Source organism: Biomphalaria glabrata, chromosome 2, assembly GCF_947242115.1.
Source record: "Biomphalaria glabrata chromosome 2, xgBioGlab47.1, whole genome shotgun sequence".
Taxonomy (NCBI): domain Eukaryota; kingdom Metazoa; phylum Mollusca; class Gastropoda; family Planorbidae; genus Biomphalaria; species Biomphalaria glabrata.
The window spans coordinates 37082919-37103101 of record NC_074712.1 but is presented as its reverse complement, the minus strand read 5'-3'; the positions used below and the strand labels follow the sequence as shown (position 1 = coordinate 37103101).

The following is a 20183-nucleotide window of genomic DNA, read 5'->3' as shown; positions in this document are numbered from 1 at the left end:
GGCAGAAAGCAGTTGTCATAAAAAACATTCAGCACCCAGATTTTACATCATAAAGACAAATGGAAAAACATACAGAAGAAATCAACGCTTTTTGAATAAGAGTTTCGATGAAGACATCTCTGGGTACTATGATACGGATGGAGACAATGAACTGCAAACTGTTGGAACAAACGAAACAGACAGTTATAGACCAACGTCTAGAGAACTTGTTGTGCCAGTCAAGACAACCAGAAGTGGACGAATTGTTAAAGTTCCTAGTAGACAGGGCCGGCCTTAGGCCACTGCAGCTTATGCTGTCGCAGTGGGCCCCGCGCTTTCATAGGACACGCGCTAATTCTAAGTGTACATTATTAAATTAAACCATTATAACGTATATAAAATAACAGGGTTTTCGTGACCTCCTGATTTTCCAGGGCCTCCAGGAAATCTCATGAAAAGGCAAAATATACGATAAAGTCCTGAACTTTTTTTGAATTTATTCAAATCTCCCGAAGAATGACGAAATTGACATTTTGGGGTGCCAATAAATAAAAAGTGGCATTGCGAGCTTTCATTTGATAAAAATGTATTGCAAAGACGAAAGTAGGCCTATTTTCTAATTAAAAAAAAAATAATTTTGACATTATTCTCATCCCTACCCAGACTAGGCCCCGCGCGATCCGCTTTGCATAGGGCCCCGCAAATGGTAGATATCACTCTTAAGAACTTTAAAAGGAAGGGCGTGATAATAACTTCAAAAGGAAGGATGTGATAATTTTATATGATATTACGTTATTGTTTGTTGTTTATGTTTTGTGCGAAAGCAAAAGGATTAGATGGAAATAAAAATAGAGTTTCCATTGGATTGAGGAAAGATGAATAGAGGGGTAATAACTCGAGTGTGAAGTTTAATTCTGAAATTATAGACGCCAAACCCGAATAATGGACTATTCTTGCATTATTAAGAATAACTTTTGGATCTGTTATACTCGATTCTGTAAATTTTGCTTCAAGGTTAATTAGTGTAGCCATAAAATACTCGCCATTTAGATCTATTATTAGTAAAGGTAACAAGATACCTGGAATTCGCTGTATATCATGCAGTTTTATTCGTGGCAACAAAGTTTAAAATGCAAAACTAACTTTAAAAAAAACTTTGATCTCTGTGGGAAAATATATTTTTAAAATGTCAACAAAGTCAACGTACTGATAGACCTAGATCTAGATTTAGTCTTTGTGATAAATTTTTAATCCATAAATGTTGAAAAAAAAGACACCCGTTGACACTATTTGTCAATCAAATATTAATTTATGTATTTAAAAATAAATTTCGGACACCCATTTGGGGGCCCCCCCTAGGTGGGGGCCCGGGGGGATTTTAAATTTCTCCCCCCCTCCCCCCCCCCCCTTAGTTACGCCACTGTAGCCTATTACTTGAACACAAAAGTTTCAAAACTATTTCTCATTTCAGTCAACGCTTTTATATATGAATATCTATCTATCTATCTATCTATCTATCTATCTATCTATCTATCTATCTATCTATCTATCTATCTATCTATCTATCTATCTATCTATCTATCTCGTTCCAGTTAACTCAACTATCAGAAGTAATTTGAAGTAATATTCTAGAAATAGGCCTACATCATGCCATTATAAAGAGTTGTAAAAAAAATATTATATATTCGTTAAATAAATGTTTAAAAAAAACGGATTGTGTGTGTGTGTTAGCTGTTTATTGTTTATGTGGTGGAATGAGTACAATGAAATGTCTAAATGTCATTTTTGTCATTCACAATTGTCAAGTAATGGCCGTACCAGTGCTATCCTTTAGATCTGTATATACATCAGGTCAGCGTGCTCAGTTTAACATTGCTGCTAGATTTGATTAAACTTAAACGTATCGGTTGAACACAGATTTCGTTGTACGTATGGACACAGTGCACATTATTATTCTCTAACAGTGTGTCAGACCATATTGACTCTACAGACAACAATGTATATTGGTTCCCTAACAGTGTATCAGACCATAGTGATTCATAGACAACAATGTATATTGTTTCCCTAACAGTGTGTCAGACCATACTGACTCATAGACAACAATGTATATTGTTAACATTGCTGCTAGATTTGATTTGATTGTCAGACCATAGTGATTCATAGACAACAATGTATATTGGTTCCATAACAGTGTGTCAGACCATATTGACTCATAGACAACAATGTATATTGGTTCCATAACAGTGTGTCAGACCATACTGACTCATAGACAACAATGTATATTGTTTCCCTAACAGTGTGTCAGACCATATTGACTCATAGACAACAATGTATATTGGTTCCATAACAGTGTGTCAGACCATATTGACTCATAGACAACAATGTATATTGGTTCCATAACAGTGTGTCATACCATATTGACTCATAGACAACAATGTATATTGGTTCCATAACAGTGTGTCAGACCATACTGACTCATAGACAACAATGTATATTGGTTCCATAACAGTGTGTCAGACCATACTGACTCATAGACAACAATGTATATTGGTTCCATAACAGTGTGTCAGACCATATTGACTCATAGACAACAATGTATATTGGTTCCATAACAGTGTGTCAGACCATATTGACTCATAGACAACAATGTATATTGGTTCCATAACAGTGTGTCAGACCATATTGACTCATAGACAACAATGTATATTGGTTCCATAACAGTGTGTCAGACCATACTGACTCATAGACAACAATGTATATTGGTTCCATAACAGTGTGTCAGACCATACTGACTCATAGACAACAATGTATATTGGTTCCATAACAGTGTGTCAGACCATATTGACTCATAGACAACAATGTATATTGGTTCCATGACAGTGTGTCAGACCGTATTGACTCATAGACAACAATGTATATATTGGTTCCCTAACAGTGTGTCAGACCGTATTGACTCATAGACAACAATGTATATTGGTTCCCTAACAGTGTGTCAGACCATAGTGATTCATAGACAACAATGTATATTGGTTCCCCTAACAGTGTGTCAGACCGTATTGACTCACAGACAACAATGTATATTGGTTCCCCTAACAGTGTGTCAGACCGTATTGACTCACAGACAACAATGTATATATTGGTTCCCTAACAGTAAGACCATATTTTCTTTATAATTCTTCCCTGCTATCCCATCACCAGAAGCTCATTTCTCCAATCCAATCCAATCATGTCTGTGGCCCACGTCACTTGACTTGAATAGAATCCTGTGATTAGCACCAGATAATGAGTTGCTATTTTCACGACAAAGCTGTTGAATCGGAAAGCCAAGAGGAATGTTCGATGCAGACTCAGCTCGCAGTTACATCTTTGGTGTAGATCAACAAAATGTTGACCACTGGACTAGCTGGACGTGTCAATAAACGTTGGTTTTGTTGGCTGCTTAATTCCTTGCCTCTTTGGATGGGTTCAGTTTTCTTTGGCCTGTACTATTAACATAGCACCCGATGTCAACACGACACACATTGCTAACAGGCTAACATTCTGTTAGCCATCTTGTTTTAGCTCTTTTTTTGACTTTTTTCTTCTCTAACGGGACTACAAATAAGCAGTCCATTGACGGAGATATGTTTTGACTTTTATTAGGCCTATTGAAGTAGGGGCAGATTTTTTTGTATTAAATCAAACCATAGGTGGTATGCTCTTTGAACTCTATTGTTTCGATGGTCCCGAGTTCAAACCCTGTTCTCGGGTCATGAAAGAGATTAAGGCTAGTACAAAAGTATCCTCATTTATGAACTTATTGTAGGCCATAGATAAATTACACAAGAGTTCGTTTCACAATGGTTTCCTTTTATATAGAGTTGTACATTAGATCACAAAAAAATAGGCTATCATTTCAACTTTTTAACAATTTCTCATTCCATTCCCCCAGTCTTTTTTTCCAACTATATATATGGAGACGAAGTGATGAAGTTTATTTCATATGAGAGAAATGCTCTTACCTTTTTTTACCTGGCTTTACCTTGAACTCTTGTCACTATTCTTTACCTGTACCCGTAACTTAGCCGTAATCTAGGCCAACTCAACATATTGGCAAACGTTAACATCTACTAAAATATTTCAATGTAACTTGTAAGTTGGTTAATATGCAAGACATTTTTGATATACTGGTACAGTGAATTGAAGAGTCCCGCTGCTGATCAATAATATTTAATTTTCATCTTGATTTTTAACAGGTGTGGATGTCACTGCCAATCAAGATGAAGCTGAAGATACAAATAAAGAAATTTTTCAAATGGAATTAGTTGTTCCACAGACTGAAGATGCTCCTGCAAAATGGGGGTTTAGAACAGTGGACAATACCTATTGGACAGTGGAACCTTTGGGAGGCATACAGTCTACAGCTAGAGATAGAAGGTACTTGGAGTTGATATAATCTTCTTTTAAATTTAGACATTTATAAATTGTTGCCTTTTTTTCATTAATTGTATGTTTCTTATATTAATGGGCTTTTTAAAACATATTTACAGTAACCCCAACACACAGTTTATTGTTGAATGGCTGGGCGATGGAACTATTGCTATCAAATCCAATAAAGGTCAATACATACAGAGCCGCCAGACTGGTCAGCTGGTCAGTGTCAGTGATGCTGTAACAAATAAAGAAAAATTTTATGTGAAGATAATCAATCGTCCATTGTTGCTGTTGAAGAATGAGCATGGATTTGTTGGACTTAAGTCTTCAGCCAAGGCTGAAGTCCAGTGTAGCAAAACAAACTATGAGATAATCTACCTAGAGTCCAGCAATGATGGACATTACTTTATTAAAGGTAGGGCCTGGTATCTTTAATTAATATAATGAATTTAACTGAATATTGTTAGTTAACTGCATTGTTTGACAATGCCACTGGTTAATGAGATTAGGGCCTACAAGATTTAATTAAGTGATAGGTTTAATGAAGACAAACATTTAAAAGTGACACACATCATTGACAATTGCTCATTAAGCCTTATTATACATGTCTTTTGGCTAAATTGAGATCCAAGTATTAAATTATAAATTTTGATACAAAATTTATCAGCCTTTCATTGTTTTCTCAAGTTGGAAAAATAGTTTTTGCAAGTTTTTTTCATTCTTATAGCATGCTCAGTGCACTAGGGCCCAATCTCTTTTGTGGACCAGTGGAGAAAATGTCCTTGCTGACTTAAGCCACTCAGCTGTGTCAGGATGTCTCCTTGATAGGTAGCCATAAGGTTGTTGACACTCAACCACACATCCCACCATTTTACTTACTAATCTTATTGATTAATATCCATGTTTGATATTATAGAGACATACAAGTTTTCAATTGCAAACACAATAAACTTTGAATGTTTAAATAAAATGTTCTAGTTTAATATGTTTCTGCAAAACAGGAAAGTAGACACACATAACTGAAGTAAACAGATAACTGAGGTAAATTCAATTGTTTTTTTATTATCTAGGTTCCAACAACAAGTACTGGAGACTGTCAGAAGATGCTTCTGTTGTTGCTGATGGAGACACACCAGTGCCCTTCCTCCTGGAGCCCAAAGGCCAATCTGTCCTCAGCATTAAGGCACCCAATGGATGCTACCTCAAAGGAGAGCATAATGGACTGTTCAGAGCTGTGGGCCAAGAATTGGATGCCAGCATGCTCTGGGAATATTGAGTTTCAGTCCAATTAATTTATTCATTTTTGATCACTGACTGTTTTGAATGAGTACACCATTGCTGTACACCTTGTACTATAGTTAAGTTGCTAGTGTACAAACAAGGCTTACGACTTTTTTTTTTATATTTATATTCATATACGGTATTTTGATATACAATTTTTAAATTTAATTTTGTTCAAACCAATGAAGGCATTATTTCCAGGATCACAAATATTTTGGTAACCATGTTTCAAATATTTTTATATTTAGAAATGTCAGCTTTTTATATACTTAATGTAACTTGAAACAATTATTCTTAGAACTTATTTTTTATTTTCAGGATTTTTAACTAATTCATGTCATTTATTGATGTTTCTTTGACCACTATTTATGCATTTAACTGATTTCAAAGGGTGCATGTTGGTAATGTATTATTGTTTTCATTTTGACATTTGGTTTTATGTTTATGTCTAAAAGCATTATCTGTTTTCAACATAATATGCAAGATGTATCCATTAACTTTTAACTGGCAGATTGTTTTTGTAAAAACTAGCTATACAAGTTCTATACATATCAAGACTTAGCATTGAATGTATAGGTTGACCAACTCTTTACCCAAATAACAATTTGTGTTATTGTTTTCTTTACTGTTGCTTGTCCTTTTATTTTTATATTTTGATCTGTCAACACAACAAAATGCTCAATTTTTTTTTTTTCATATTTTAATATAAAACTTTTAACTAATTGCTTTGGTCCTGTAGATGTCAACCTGACCCATTCCAAATCAGTCTGGAAATGTTGGCTGTCACAACTGTAAATTGTTCAACTAACATTGTCTAGCATTTAAGCATTCTAATTGGGAACATAGTATCCCTTTTGTGTCTTCTGATTTTAAATCTATTTTCCTATGTTTGTTTATGTACATATTGAGTCAGCTAGATTAGATGACTTGTCATGTTGTATCCAAGTGTGTTGCCAACTCTACTACTATTACGACCAATGAATAATGACATGCTTGTACTTGTCCAGAAAACTCCCCAAATGTATTTGTTCAACTTTTCTGTTCCTTTATTTCTGTCTACCACTAAGTTAGTATGCTATTACATACAGTTTCCTTGTTGCATCACTTTCTTGAACAGTCTTTCTCACAAGTCTAGTGAAGGTTTAACCTCCTTCAACTCATTTTATTGGACTCAGTATAAGATTACTCATGATATTTTCTTGTACAATAGATAACTTTACTACATTTTTTATTTCAAGTGTTGTGTAATAAAAACAAAACAAAATAGTACAAATTTCACCATCTTTACTACCATATGCTAATTTTTGTGTTTTAGAATTCTAAACTGATTCTGTTTAATTTGAACATGTTTACTTAAAATGTTGGCTACTTGACTTAAATCTCGTTTATTTGAGCCATTTTATGAAACTGAGCATTAATTTAGAATAAAGCTTTGGATAAAAGTTGAAACTTGTATTCATCTCTGATTCACAATGCATTAAGATTTTGGGGGGGGGGGGGGGGAGAACTAACTCTATACATGTAGTGCCCTACTTTAAAGGCTATTACTTTTGTAAGTTAATATTGGCTTGAATTTGAACTTTGAATGTAGAAGTGTGATTGAATGGCAAACTTCTTGCAGACGTCTGTCCAAGGTCATGGTCTATGTGCTCAAATGTTTTTATTTTGTCTTGAAAGTCTTTTGAAATAAAATTGCTTTCATCCTAAGAGTTTGTTTTGTGTATACATTATCTTCCCTATTAATTGAAAATTTTTTTGTCTTGCGCATTTTGTTTTTTGTTATTTCATTATGTTTTCTTAAATATGCAAATGTTTAAAAAAAATATCAGTTTAGGCGAAACGCAAATACTTGAAAAGCCTGCTCACCTTGACCTATTTAACAAAGTAGCGAGCACTCTCTCTAATATAGACTTTTATTCCCACCATAGTTAAGACCTAGATTTACAAACATGTAATGCACTCGAGTTTTTGTGCGCAATTCTCTGAAAAGATAGTGTTTTCCTCTGATCTTGTATCCAGTGCACTAGTACTTTACATTTCAACTAGAGTTTTTGATGCTGTTCAGGACCCTGTGGCATCTCTTTGTAAGCTGGAAATGAGCTCTTGTCAAATTTGAACGAGTAGCCTGTTGCTTTAATAAGTTCATGAAACGTAAATAAAGTGTCCATTCCCAAAGTAATCTAGCGAGGCTTAGAGAAGAATAGAAACGAATTCCTAGAAAGGAAGTAAATAAGAGCTTAAAAAATGTATTTCAGAATGACAAGAGGAAAGTTCATTGTCAAATGAGTGGATAGTCTTTAAAGACAGGATTAAATAATACACATCTAAAGATTACTAAGTTACTATACCACCAAAAAGCTTAACGTAGGCCTATTATTTGTTCAAGACAGCTTCTATAATAACTCGTTTGATCAACATGGGTCAAATATGGACTCCACTATGAGCATTAGAGACACACATACACATTTTAAGTTAATTAAGCCAAGCCTCAATTGAACTAACTATGTGACCGTGTTTGAGCAGACGTGTATTGTCTAAGAGCCTCAAGATACCAGCCCATGTCATGAGTTCATTAAGAGTGTAAAACGACGAGGTTTCGTTTCTGTTGCTAATACTACTAGCTAAAATAAAACAGGAAACAATGTTTAAGATTCAAAATACAAATTTAATAGGCAGTTTAAGTTAACCAATCACACTGACATCCAACTTGGGGGGAGGGAGGGCTGGGTACTAAAAACGTCAAGGTGTTGCGACTGTAGCAGGCGCCGCCGTCATGTGTGGCTGATGGTAACCTGGCAGTGGGAGTGCCAAGCCTTCCTTGGCCTCAAAAAATGTATAAGACAGCATGATGCTCTCAACATGCTCCAGCTTTGGGTCTTCAGCAAACTCCGGGTCAATGTAGAAGAACACGGGCATGTCCACCTGGGAAGTTAATTCAAGACATTTTCATTAGTTCCAATGCAAGGTATGCAAACACATTTATAGAAGGTACTACACAATGGTGAACAAGACATGTGGATTCAAGTGTCAACAAAACTGTGTCATGAGTAGATCTCTTTGTAATACAGGTCATTATTCTCTTAACTTGGTGGTGTCTAATAGATCATATTTAGTCAAACTTGCGTTTTCATCTTAAGACAATATTTCTGACGGTAGCTGCACTACACTGGTGACACAATGCCACATCCTGTTGGACTATTTGAATCATATAGAAGTTTCACCAATGAGATTTTCCTTTAAGCCGCTCTGCTCCCCAAACCACGAAGAAGATGATCTGGAAACTAATCAAACAGGTTTTTGTGTCAAAGCATTGAAGGTTTTGCCCTCGCTTGTTAGGTCGTCAATATCTGTTTGTAATTCTAGATGTCACAGTCTTTGACTATGTACTAGTCTTACTCAAGTTTATAATGTTAATAACATTATGGCATTATGCGTTACATATCAGAGTTGGTACACACATCAAAAGATAAAGCCAGCTATTGATTTTCCGGTGTTCGAGTTATCAAGTTAATCAAATTACACAAAGGGATACCATCCAATGAAACTAAGTCATCAACTTGTTACAAAGCTCACTTAGTCTGTCTATCTGTCAGGTAAAAAGTTTGTACACGTGATTTCTGCCACACCCAATCTCGGATCAAGTTGAAATTATGCACAATTATTTCTTTTAGCTGACAACATAAGAATCAATTCAAAAGATTAGCCAATTAGTTAATTAATAATTGGTAATAAATTATTTTGTTTGGTATCTCGAACAATGTAAAGAAATTGCAATTGACTGAAGTGATGGTATAACCTGAATTAGTCCCCTTTATAGGTCGTTATTTGAGTCTTAGTGAACACAAACCTGAAGAATAGGTCGAGACTATAAAAACAATAGATAACTATACAATCTTCCATGTTCATAAGCTCTCCACTAGGTTAGTGATTACCATGTTGGCTTGAGCCAGGAGTTCGAATTCAGGTCGTTCCCCTTCTTTTTATTTTTATAACTGCTTTTGTATTGTTAGACTAGATTTATTACAAATGTAATAGTATGACTGATTCAAACTAGTTGATACAAGTACGCTAAATATTTTTTAAAATAATTTTGAAAATGTTTTTCTTATTTATTAATTGAAGATCAGCACCAGACCACTACATCCTTATTTTAAAAGAAAATAAATGAAACGTTTGTACAGAAAGATAGTCGAATTGTTATTTAATTATGCATCATATTTCACCTTAAAATTAGAAGAAAAAATCCAATCTATAAGCATTGACATATTCCCCTGTGCTCTAGACATGACACTATACAATTGTATATCTTATCTATTGATATTCTTTCTTAATTGTCTCTCACGCTAAAATATGTATCTCTGCTGAGTTCTAAGAACAAGGCGATACAGAGTTAGTAACTTTGCGGAATAGCAGCCTCAAAAAACTATATTCTAGATTAATATAATTGTGTCTGTGTTAAGAGGGCAATGTAGTCATACTCCACCTTTATTTTTAATGAAACATAATTGTAGCGATATATAACACAAAAGTATACGTTTTGAATGTATTTAAGTCAACCCAACTTAAGAGCAACTTCACACCGCTCGATTAGTTAGTAGACTGTCAATAATCTGCACAATGTTATCGTGAAGTAATTGGTCGTAAAAATGAATGAGCCAAACTCCACCTGACTACTGAACAAGAATTCTTTTAACATATTTTGCAGTTCAAAAAAAAATAAAAAAATACGAACGGAGTGCTTTTCCAAAACCTGACTATTGCAAGCAAGAGCAAATGTCAAATATTGTAGTTCACATTCAACGCTACAATATTTGTCTCGTTGTCTGTGGTCAACATGTTACTAGATTCTAGTTTTCACTCATTCTTAAAACAACATAAAAAGTTCCAGTCAGAAATGACTCACTGGGGAAGTCACTCCCGCTTTTCTCATTCCATCGTCTGCTCTTCTTTATCTTCACAGTCCAGTCAGTGCTGCCAACTATGGTGTTTTTTAATTCAAGTTTGCTCATTTGAACGATCCCGTTTCTATCTACCTATGCTAAGATTACGTTACTAATAGTTCCAGTCATATAGACAAACGACGAGTTATTTCTTGTAGATATTTTCACTGCTATGTTCATTCTAAAACTTGACTAAACTATGAGTTGGGCAGATATGTCTGTAAATAATCATTACGACCTTTAATACCATTGAGAATTACGGTTATTTTATTTGTCATGGTTGCACACATTACCAAAATCATGTGGTGTGTCTGAATAAAAAGAAAAAGCTGCACAAATGAGAGAGAGAGAAAGAGAGAGATGAATGAAAAAAAAGAAGTTATGATTAAGAAACCTAGTGTCCAGGAGACACAAGCATCACCCTCATTAAAAAATGATGTTTGGTCAGAAAATAAAAACGTACTATTGCTGTCAGTAGCCTTCCTACAGTACCAATATCTCTGAACTTTAAAAAAAATTAAAATGAAAATGGATGTCAAATTTGAATAAAAGAATAATATATACTCTAGTTGGACATTAGCGGAAACGTAGGGATAACTGACTCCACATAAAACTTTGAAGCACTGACCAAGAGTAAGTTTTTTTTGTTTTTATTATCAATGAGACGGTACTGCTGCAGACCTGCCATTTCAGTACAAAACTTTTTCAGTGGACATTATTAAGGGGACTAGACAATGACTTTTGTTTCCAATTAACAGTGCTAGAGAATGATTCAATGATTAGTATTAATTTTTTTTACGATAATAATAAACATATGTAGCCTACATAACATAGTCACTAGTTGAAGCTAAAAATATTGATATCAATCAAATTCTACACGTCAAACTTTTTTTATCCAAACACAAGCAAAGAAAAAAAAAGAGAGAAGATAATGCTGTATAACTTTATAATAGATAAAAATGTAACATTCAAATGTTAAATAATGACATAGAAATGATCAGTATAAAGATGGAATGTGGCTGTAATCCTACTTTACAATTATATGGACATCATTGTTTTCTCTTGCACTCTGACTGCACTGAGTTGGCAACAACTGCATCCTCTTCTTTTTATCATTTTCCCCGGGAGGGAATGTCTACTCCATAAAAACTACCGCTCCATCTTCCCTTCTCATATTTGTGCTGTCTGTCAGCTGTTAACGTGAAGGTTTCTCACTAATCTCTTCACACTGGCGTACATCTTGTGTTCCATCATGCCATTGACTTCACATGTTCAGTAACAGGACTTTGAAACGCTTAGGTTTACTTCTCTAGGTTTACTTTTAACAGGTTTGCCTCTCTAGGTTTATCTCTCGTGCTAGTGTTTCTTGGTGTTTTTCTATTATTCGTCTATCTACAAATCACAAAAAGTACTTTCGCTTTTTTTTCAACCAAATGATGTCCTCCTTACTGTGTTTGGAATGAACATTTCCCCACGAGACTCTATAAGCCCCTTTCCACTCTTGTTTCAAGATACTTATAAGACTCATTCCACTCTTGTTTCATGATACTTATAAGCCCCATTCCACTCTTGTTTCAAGATACTTATAAGCCCCATTCCACTCATGTTTCAAGATACTTATAAGCCCCATTCCACTCGTTTCATGATACTACTATCATGTGCGGAATGGTTGTGTGAACAATGGGGCTGGTGTCTCACACCCAATGAGACGATGAGGTCCAAGGAGGATACTTGGGATGTTCTAATGTAATAGTCTAGACTGCAGTGGCGCAGCTAGAGTGGGGGGGGGGAGAGAATTAGAACCCCCCCCGGACCCCCTCAAATGAATGTTTTTACATTAAAAATTAAATATTACGTAAAATGCAGGGTTCCCCAGAGAGGTCAAGCCCCCCATCCCGGGCCCCCAAACGATGGTAAATTCCTAGCTACGCCCCTGCTAGACTGTGGATTGATTTTTGATTTGAGGCACATCGGCACAATTTAGGCCATGTCGTGCCTGCAGTCCCTTAAGGATCCCTCTCTTTCTAAACAACAAGGGCCAGATTCTATACAGTCATATCGTTAAAATCAAGGTCTGTTCACAGTTAAAATAGTAAAGGTAGTAAAAATTTAAATATTTGGTAAAAATCTAATGTAAATAGTGCATGTTCACAAATTCATAAATCAGATCTTCGTAGATAGCCCCACTTCCCGGATAAAGCCCAGTACCTTCCCAGGGTCGACATTATCAAATAGTGTATTTAAATTAGTGACTCTAAAATATTTCGCCCTGACATCCTGGTATCTGGGGCAATCAACGAGGATAAGTTCCACGGTGAGGCGAGAGTCACAGTACTCGCAAAGTGGGGGCTCCTCTCTCTTCAGTACAAAAGAGTGCGTGATGTAGGTGTGGCCAATCCTAAGTCTGGACATGGTTGTGCTACCACGCCTTGTCAGACCCTTAGATGTGGGCCGCCACCTGACATCCGCCACAATCTGCCTGAGTTTACTGTGAGTCTTAGCCTCCCATCGGTTCTGCTACTCTCGATAGGTGGCAGAGGCAATACTTTGTCTCAGGTCCGAGTAGGGAATTTGGGTTCCTGACACCGCATGATTTAGGGCTCTCTTTGCTTCTCTGTCTGCGGCTTCGTTTCCCTCAATGCCAACATGGGAGGGGACCCAGATGAAGGTGACATCCCTACGGTCGGCTGTTATTTGGTCCAACAGCTTCAGGCTCTTATGTACCAATGGGATGTCAGTCTTCATCCGCCCCAAAGCTTGCAATACAGATTTGGAGTCGGAGCAGATTATAAATTTCCTCCTTTCTGATGCTTTTACGGCCATAAGTGCAAGCAATATTGCGTGCAATTCGGCCGTAAAGATGGAGCAGCCATCGGGGAGTCTACGGGAGATTGTTTTGTTCCGAAAGGAGCAGGCACACGCGACCTTTCCCTCCATTTTGGATCCGTCTGTGTAGATGGTGCCACAATCTCCGTAGCTCTCCTGCAGTTCCCTAAAGTGGACTTGTAATATGCTTGGGTCTGTATTTTCTTTTTTGAAATTGAGGAGGGATAAATTTAATTTGGGTTTATTCATTAGCCAAGGAGGGTTCTGAGGGGTTTCTATTTTAGAGATTTGGTCAATGGGTGGGGTTAAATTTTGGATGGGTTCTCTCATTCGACGGCCCAACGGCTGTATGACGTTAGGCCTTCGATTGTATAATTCTACCTCTGTGGGGTTTAATATGGAGTCAAAAGCAGGGTTCGTGGGGTTGGATTTTAGCTTGACTATATACTGCATTGCAAGCTTTTTCATTCTTATATCCATGGGGAGTTCTCCAGCCTCCACATGGAGACTTGGGATAGGTGATGTACGAAACGCGCCGAGACAGAGACGCAGGGCAGCATTTTGTATTGGTTCCAGTATTTTTAGGTACTACTTCCTTGCTGCTCCATATATTATGGATCCGTAGTCTAGCTTGGATCGAATTAGACTCCGATAGAGCAGCAGCAAGGTATCTCTGTCAGCTCCCCAGTCCGTATGGCTGAGTACTCTTAGTATGTTTAATGACTTTTGGCATTTCTTCTTAAGTTCCTTAATATGGGGGAGAAAATTAAATTTGGAATCTAAGGTGAGGCCTAAAAATGTTGTAGTTTTCACGACAGGGATCTTCTTTTTGTGTATAAATAGTTCAGGGTCTGGGTGGAGTCCCCTTAGATTACAAAAATGCATACTAACTGTTTTGGAGTCTGAGAATTTGAAACCATTATAGTTTGCCCAACCCTGAATTTTGTTTAAACATAACTGTAATTTTCTTTCTAAGGTGTTCATGTTTTTCCCATAAGTGAGAATGACAAAGTCATCAACATACAAAGAGCACTCTATGCCAGGGGACAGCGCATTTATGATGCTATTTATTTTAATGTTGAACAGGGTGACTGACAGAATGCTGCCCTGGGGTACACCCATTTCCTGGTCATGAGTGTCAGAAGCGGAGTTGCCCACTCGAACCTGAAATTTTCGATCTTTCAGGAATTCTTCCACAAAACGGGGGAGGTGTCCCTTAAGCCCCATAAGCGCCAGGTCACGTAGAATGTCATGTTTCCAGGTTGTGTCATAGGCCTTTTCTATATCGAAGAATACAGCTACTAGATGTTCTCTTCTGAGTAATGCATTTCTAATATATGCTTCCAGCCTTACCAGGTGGTCAGTTGTCCGCCCCTGCCGGAATCCGCACTGGTAGTTTGAGATCACTTTATTCCTTTCCAGGTACCAGACCAGCCTACTGTTAATCATTCTTTCCATGGTTTTGCAGATGCAGCTTGTTAGTGCTATTGGTCGATAGTTAGCTGGGTCAGAGCCGTCTCTTCCCGGTTTAGGTATCGGTATAACTGTGGCTTTCCTCCAGCTGTTTGGGAAAGCGCCTGTGGAGAACCTGTGTCAGATATGATGTCTCCGGGTTCTCCCGGAGTATTGGTTTTGACATGCTGCTCAGTCTCCATGCTCTCATCAGCGAGCACAGAGAACCTGTTCTTTAGCATGACAACGGGGCTTTCTTGTTTCTTCAGAGGTGTGTTCTTTGGTGGTGTTTTCTTCTGAGTTGGAGGAGGAGGAGGGGGTGGTGGGGTCAATGTGTCCGTCTGTGTGGCTATGGATCTTCCTATCTTAGCAACAGCCTGGGCGTAGGTCTTTGTCAAGCCGAATTGGCCCTTGGGTAGGGCCAGTACAGCCGATTTCGCCTGGCTGAAGGTACATCCATTTCTTGCCTTGTACTCCTGCACGGCAACCTCCTGTTTCCACACAGGGCAGTCCTTGGAGTAGGCTGAGTGGCCAGCTTGACAGTTTGGGCACTTGAACTGGGCTTTGCAGCCCTTGTCCTCATGACCCTCTCCAGCACATCTGGCACACACAGTGTTCCTCTTGCAGACTGCCGCGCCGTGTCCATAACCCTGGCACTTGAAGCACCTCATGGGGTTAGGTATGTAGGGCCTCACTGGAACTCGTAGGTATCCTGCCTTCACATACTCTGGCGGTGTCCTAGTTCCGAATGTGAGGATAATAGTGGTTTTGACCTCCTCACCATCCCTGCGCCTGTTAATGCGCCGGGCATGGGTGACTCCTTCAATGCCCTCCACTATTTCCTTCTCGGAACATTCCAGTAGGTCCCTAGAGCTGATTACACCTCTGCTGGTGTTCAGACTCTTGTGTGGCATGACTTCCACTTGGAGATCACAGAGTCTTCTGCATCTTAAAAGCCCATCTACTTCTACAAGAAGTTCCATTGATTTGCGTAGCTTAGACACACTCTTGGGCTCTCCCACTACTGACTCGAGTCCCTTATAGATAAGGAAAGGGCTCAGCTTTGTCAGACTTTTCCCCTCCTCTGTGCACCTGACCACCAAAAATGATGGCCAGGTAGTACAGCTTTTTGTGGCCTCCTCCTTTTTTGCCTCAATGCGGCGTCTCTTGCCCAGACTTAAATCTGGGGCAAGTAGTTTGTTGGGGTTTTTTTTTGTCCATGTATATTCTTGTTAATTCGGCACCTGTGCTCCCCACCCGCCATTGAGTCCAACAAGGGGACGGGCCATTCGGAAGTCCAGAATGAGCCCGCCAGGGCTACACAGGTGCTATACTCAGTCAGCTGCTGCATCGGACATGTGTCCGATACAGCCACCGCCCACCGCTCGGCATGACCAGCCGATTGACCCAGAGCGGGCCATCTGGGCCTCGGGTCTAGGGGAACTTGGAGCCAAAGTATTGTGTTGTGGTGGTTTATCCTCAGATAGCCACCACTCAAACACCAGGATCTCTTTATCCCCCCCTTACCCGTCGCAGTCCACTGCAAACGGACTGGTCTAGGACGTAGTGAGATATTTAGAGATAAGGAGACAGAGTGATGATCAATGAAGGCAGACTGAGGAAAAGAGGAGGCAGACACAATGATAGAAAAGAAGTAGGGCACTTTTGAGCTCCAAAAGTGCTAAGGAAAGAGGAGCGCAGTTTAACGTCATGTCTCGGGACGTTGCTAGACTGTGGATCTGTCAGGTCCAGTCACACACTCAATGACTAACCAACAACATTACAAGATGTAGGCCTATATCCTCTTACTTTGGGTCAAGTGGGAACACGACTGAATGTATACTAGAAACGGACACAAGAATCTGCAACATGTTCCTTATGTTAGGCTCGACTAGCAAACTAAATAACTTCAGTTGAGAATAAATGTCTAGGATATTTGTACAAAGCTTATATCAACTCACTCTGTCTGTCTAGTAAAACGTTTGTACACGTGATTTCTCCCACACTCAATCTCTGATCAAGCTGAACTTTTGCTCAATTATTTCTTTTACCTGACAACACAAAAATTATTTTGTTTGGTATCTCGAACAAAGGAAAGAAATTGTAATTGACTGAAGTGGTGGTATAAGCTGAATTAGCAAAGATTAGGCTGTAAATTACTATCTCGTAGAATTCGTAGAATATAGCATGTACTTTAAAATACCGCACACACACACACAAAAAGTGACTGAAACAGTCTAACCCCCAACATGTAGTAGGCAAGTGTTTAATATAATCAAACATGTCGTTTGAATGTTCATTATAGCATAACATACACAGTTTAAATATTCACGACTAGTATAGTAGTCAACAGAAAGTGCAAAGCATTTAAAAAAAACCAATGACATTCAATAGAGAGACATGTGGGAAAGTGAAGAGAAGAGTCAGAAAAGAAGGAATCCAAAGGAAAAAGAAGAAGGGATCCAACGGAAAAGGAAGAAGGGATCCAAAGGAAAAAGAAAGAGATCCAACGGAAAAAGAAGAAGGAATCCAAAGCAAAACGAAGAAGGGATCCAACGGAAAAAGGAAGAAGGAATCCAAAGCAAAAGGAAGAAGGGATCCAACGGAAAAAGAAGAAGAGATCCAAAGGAAAAGGAAGAAGGGATCCAACGGAAAAGGAAGAAGGGATCCAAAGAAGAAAAAAAGATGATATCCAACGGAAAAGGAAGAAGGGATCCAAAGGAAAAGGAATAAGGGATCCAAAGGAAAAGGAAGAAGGGATCCAAAGGAAAAGGAAGAAGGGATCCAAAGGAAAAGGAAGAAGGGATCCAAAGGAAAAAGAAGAAGGGATCTAAAGGAAAAGGAAGAAGGGATCCAAAGGAAAAAGAAGAAGAGATCCAAAGGAAAAGGAAGAAGAGATCCAAAGGAAAAGGAAGAAGAGATCCAAAGGAAAAGGAAGAAGGGATCCAAAGGAAAAGGAAGAAGAGATCCAAAGGAAAAGGAAGAAGAGATCCAAAGGAAAAGGAAAACGGGATCCAACGGAAAAGGAAGAAGGGATCCAAAGGAGAAAAAAAGATGATATCCAACGGAAAAGGAAGAAGGGATCCAAAGGGAAAGGAAGAAGGGATCCAATGGAAAAGGAAGAAGGGATCCAAAGGAAAAGGAAAACGGGATCCAAAGGAAAAGGAAGAAGAGATCCAAAGGAAATGGAAAACGGGATCCAAAGGAAAAGGAAGAAGAGATCCAAAGGAAAAGGAAGAAGAGATCCAAAGGAAAAAGAAGAAGAGATCCAAAGGAAAAAGAAGAAGAGATCCAAAGGAAAAGGAAAACGGGATCCAAAGGAAAAGGAAGAAGAGATCCAAAGGAAAAGAAAGAAGGGATCCAAAGGAAAAAGAAGAAGGGATCCAAAGGAAAAGGAAGAAGGGATCCAAAGGAAAAGGAAGAAGAGATCCAAAGGAAAAGGAAGAAGGGATCCAAAGGAAAAGGAAGAAGGGATCCAAAGGAAAAGGAAGAAGAGATCCAAAGGAAAAGGAAGAAGAGATCCAAAGGAAAAGGAAGAAGAGATCCAAAGGAAAAGGAAGAAGGGATCCAAAGGAAAAGGAAAAAGAGATCCAAAGGAAAAGGAAGAAGGGATCCAAAGGAAAAGGAAGAAGAGATCCAAAGGAAAAGGAAGAAGGGATCCAAAGGAAAAGGAAGAAGGGATCCAAAGGAAAAGGAAGAAGAGATCCAAAGGAAAAGGAAGAAGAGATCCAAAGGAAAAGGAAGAAGAGATCCAAAGGAAAAGGAAAACGGGATCCAAAGGAAAAGGAAGAAGAGATCCAAAGGAAAAGGAAAACGGGATCCAAAGGAAAAGGAAGAAGAGATCCAAAGGAAAATGAAGAAGAGATCCAAAGGAAAAGGAAGAAGAGATCCAAAGGAAAAGGAAGAAGAGATCCAAAGGAAAAGGAAAACGGGATCCAAAGGAAAAAGAAGAAGAGATCCAAAGGAAAAGGAAGAAGAGATCCAAAGGAAAAGGAAGAAGAGATCCAAAGGAAAAGGAAAACGGGATCCAAAGGAAAAGGAAGAAAGAAAAGCAAGACAGAAAGAGGAAGGGCAAAACAATACTAGACAAATCTGGCAGCATCTACAGCATTTTGTACAAAACAGCAAGGAATATTTTAGAAAATAAGCGAAGATTCTATAGAATGCGCAATTTGCCAGTAACATTATATATATATATATAAAGAAACAAACAAACACACACAGATTTATAATACATATATATATGGCTCCTTTTGTCTCGAAAGGCAATGGATGCGCCCAAGTGAGTCACTGGTTTTGGCTTAATCTTGAGACGGGGCAGAATCTGGTGTGGCTAATCAAGCCAATTCTAGAACGGCAGACTTTGCCACAATTCGTACATTTGTATGCCTCTGATTTAGGGCTAGCAGACAGGGCAGCTTTCTTTTTTTCCCTCTTGATTAAAGCCACTTCAATTCTTTTGTTCTCAGCAAGGGTTGTCCCAGCACGCACAGTCTGTCTCCATGCACTCCGGTCTTTGGCTATGTTTTCCCACATACTTTCACTGATGCCTGAGGCTCTCATGTCTCGCTTGCAGACATCTCTATATGTTAGTCTTGGGCGGCCCTTGGGTCTGACTCCTTCCACAAGCTCAGCATATAAGATATCTTTCGGGATTCTACCATCTGGCATGCGGGTGACATGTCCGAGCCAGCGTAATCTCCTTTGTGTCAGGAGAGCATACATGCTGTTCATATTGGCCAATCTCAAAACTTCCTGATTGGAGACATGGTCCCTCCAAGAGATGCCCATTATGCGTCTCATGCAGCGCAAGTGGAAACTATTCAATCTGTGCTCTTGGTACATGTATGTTGACCAGCTTTCACTGCCATAAAGGAGAGTGCTCACAACACAGGCGTTGTAGACTAGGATTTTGGTCGCTGTGGTCAATTTACCATTTTCCCAGACGCGCTTGGAGAGTTTTGCCAATGCTGTGGTAGCTTTTCCTATCCTTTTTGTCAGCTCGATGTCTAAGTCTAGGTTACTGACAATTGTTGAACCCAAGTAGGTAAATTCCTGCACCACTGAAAGGGTGTGGTTCCCAATTTGTATTATAGGTATTTCTGCAACGTCTTGTGCCAGGATTTCGGTCTTGGAGAGACTTATAGTAAGGCTAAACTCTTGACAAGCAGCTGCTAAGGCGTTCACTAGCTTCTGTAGACCTCCTTGTGAGTGAGATACGAGTGCCGCGTCATCGGCAAACAGCAGCTCCCTTATCAAGATACGACGCCTTTTCGTTTTGGCTTTAAGACG

The 20183-nt window shown here is 38.6% G+C and overlaps 2 protein-coding genes across 13 annotated transcripts in view; one reads left to right on the top strand and one right to left on the bottom strand.

Moving 5' to 3' along the window:
- The window catches only part of LOC106068409 (fascin-like), a 28138-nt gene extending 20758 nt beyond the window's left edge, over positions 1-7380 (top strand). Inside the window, exons 2-4 of the mRNA XM_013227793.2 lie at positions 4215-4395; positions 4509-4807; positions 5463-7380. Coding sequence (XP_013083247.2) covers positions 4215-4395; positions 4509-4807; positions 5463-5668 — 686 coding nt within the window. The 3' untranslated portion in view covers positions 5669-7380. The remainder of the gene's footprint in view (positions 1-4214; positions 4396-4508; positions 4808-5462) is intronic.
- A 937-nt stretch (positions 7381-8317) lies between these two features.
- Positions 8318-20183, bottom strand: part of LOC106053060 (cytochrome c oxidase assembly protein COX11, mitochondrial-like) — a 31106-nt gene continuing 19240 nt past the window's right edge. For 11 of the 12 annotated variants that reach the window (XM_056020341.1, XM_056020339.1, XM_056020340.1 and 8 more), the window contains exon 6: positions 8318-8595. In XM_056020341.1, coding sequence (XP_055876316.1) covers positions 8413-8595 — 183 coding nt within the window. In that variant the 3' untranslated portion in view covers positions 8318-8412. Of the gene's footprint in view, positions 8596-10405; positions 17653-20183 lie in introns of those variants that run through there. The other variant, XR_001217919.2, reaches the window with a different exon arrangement.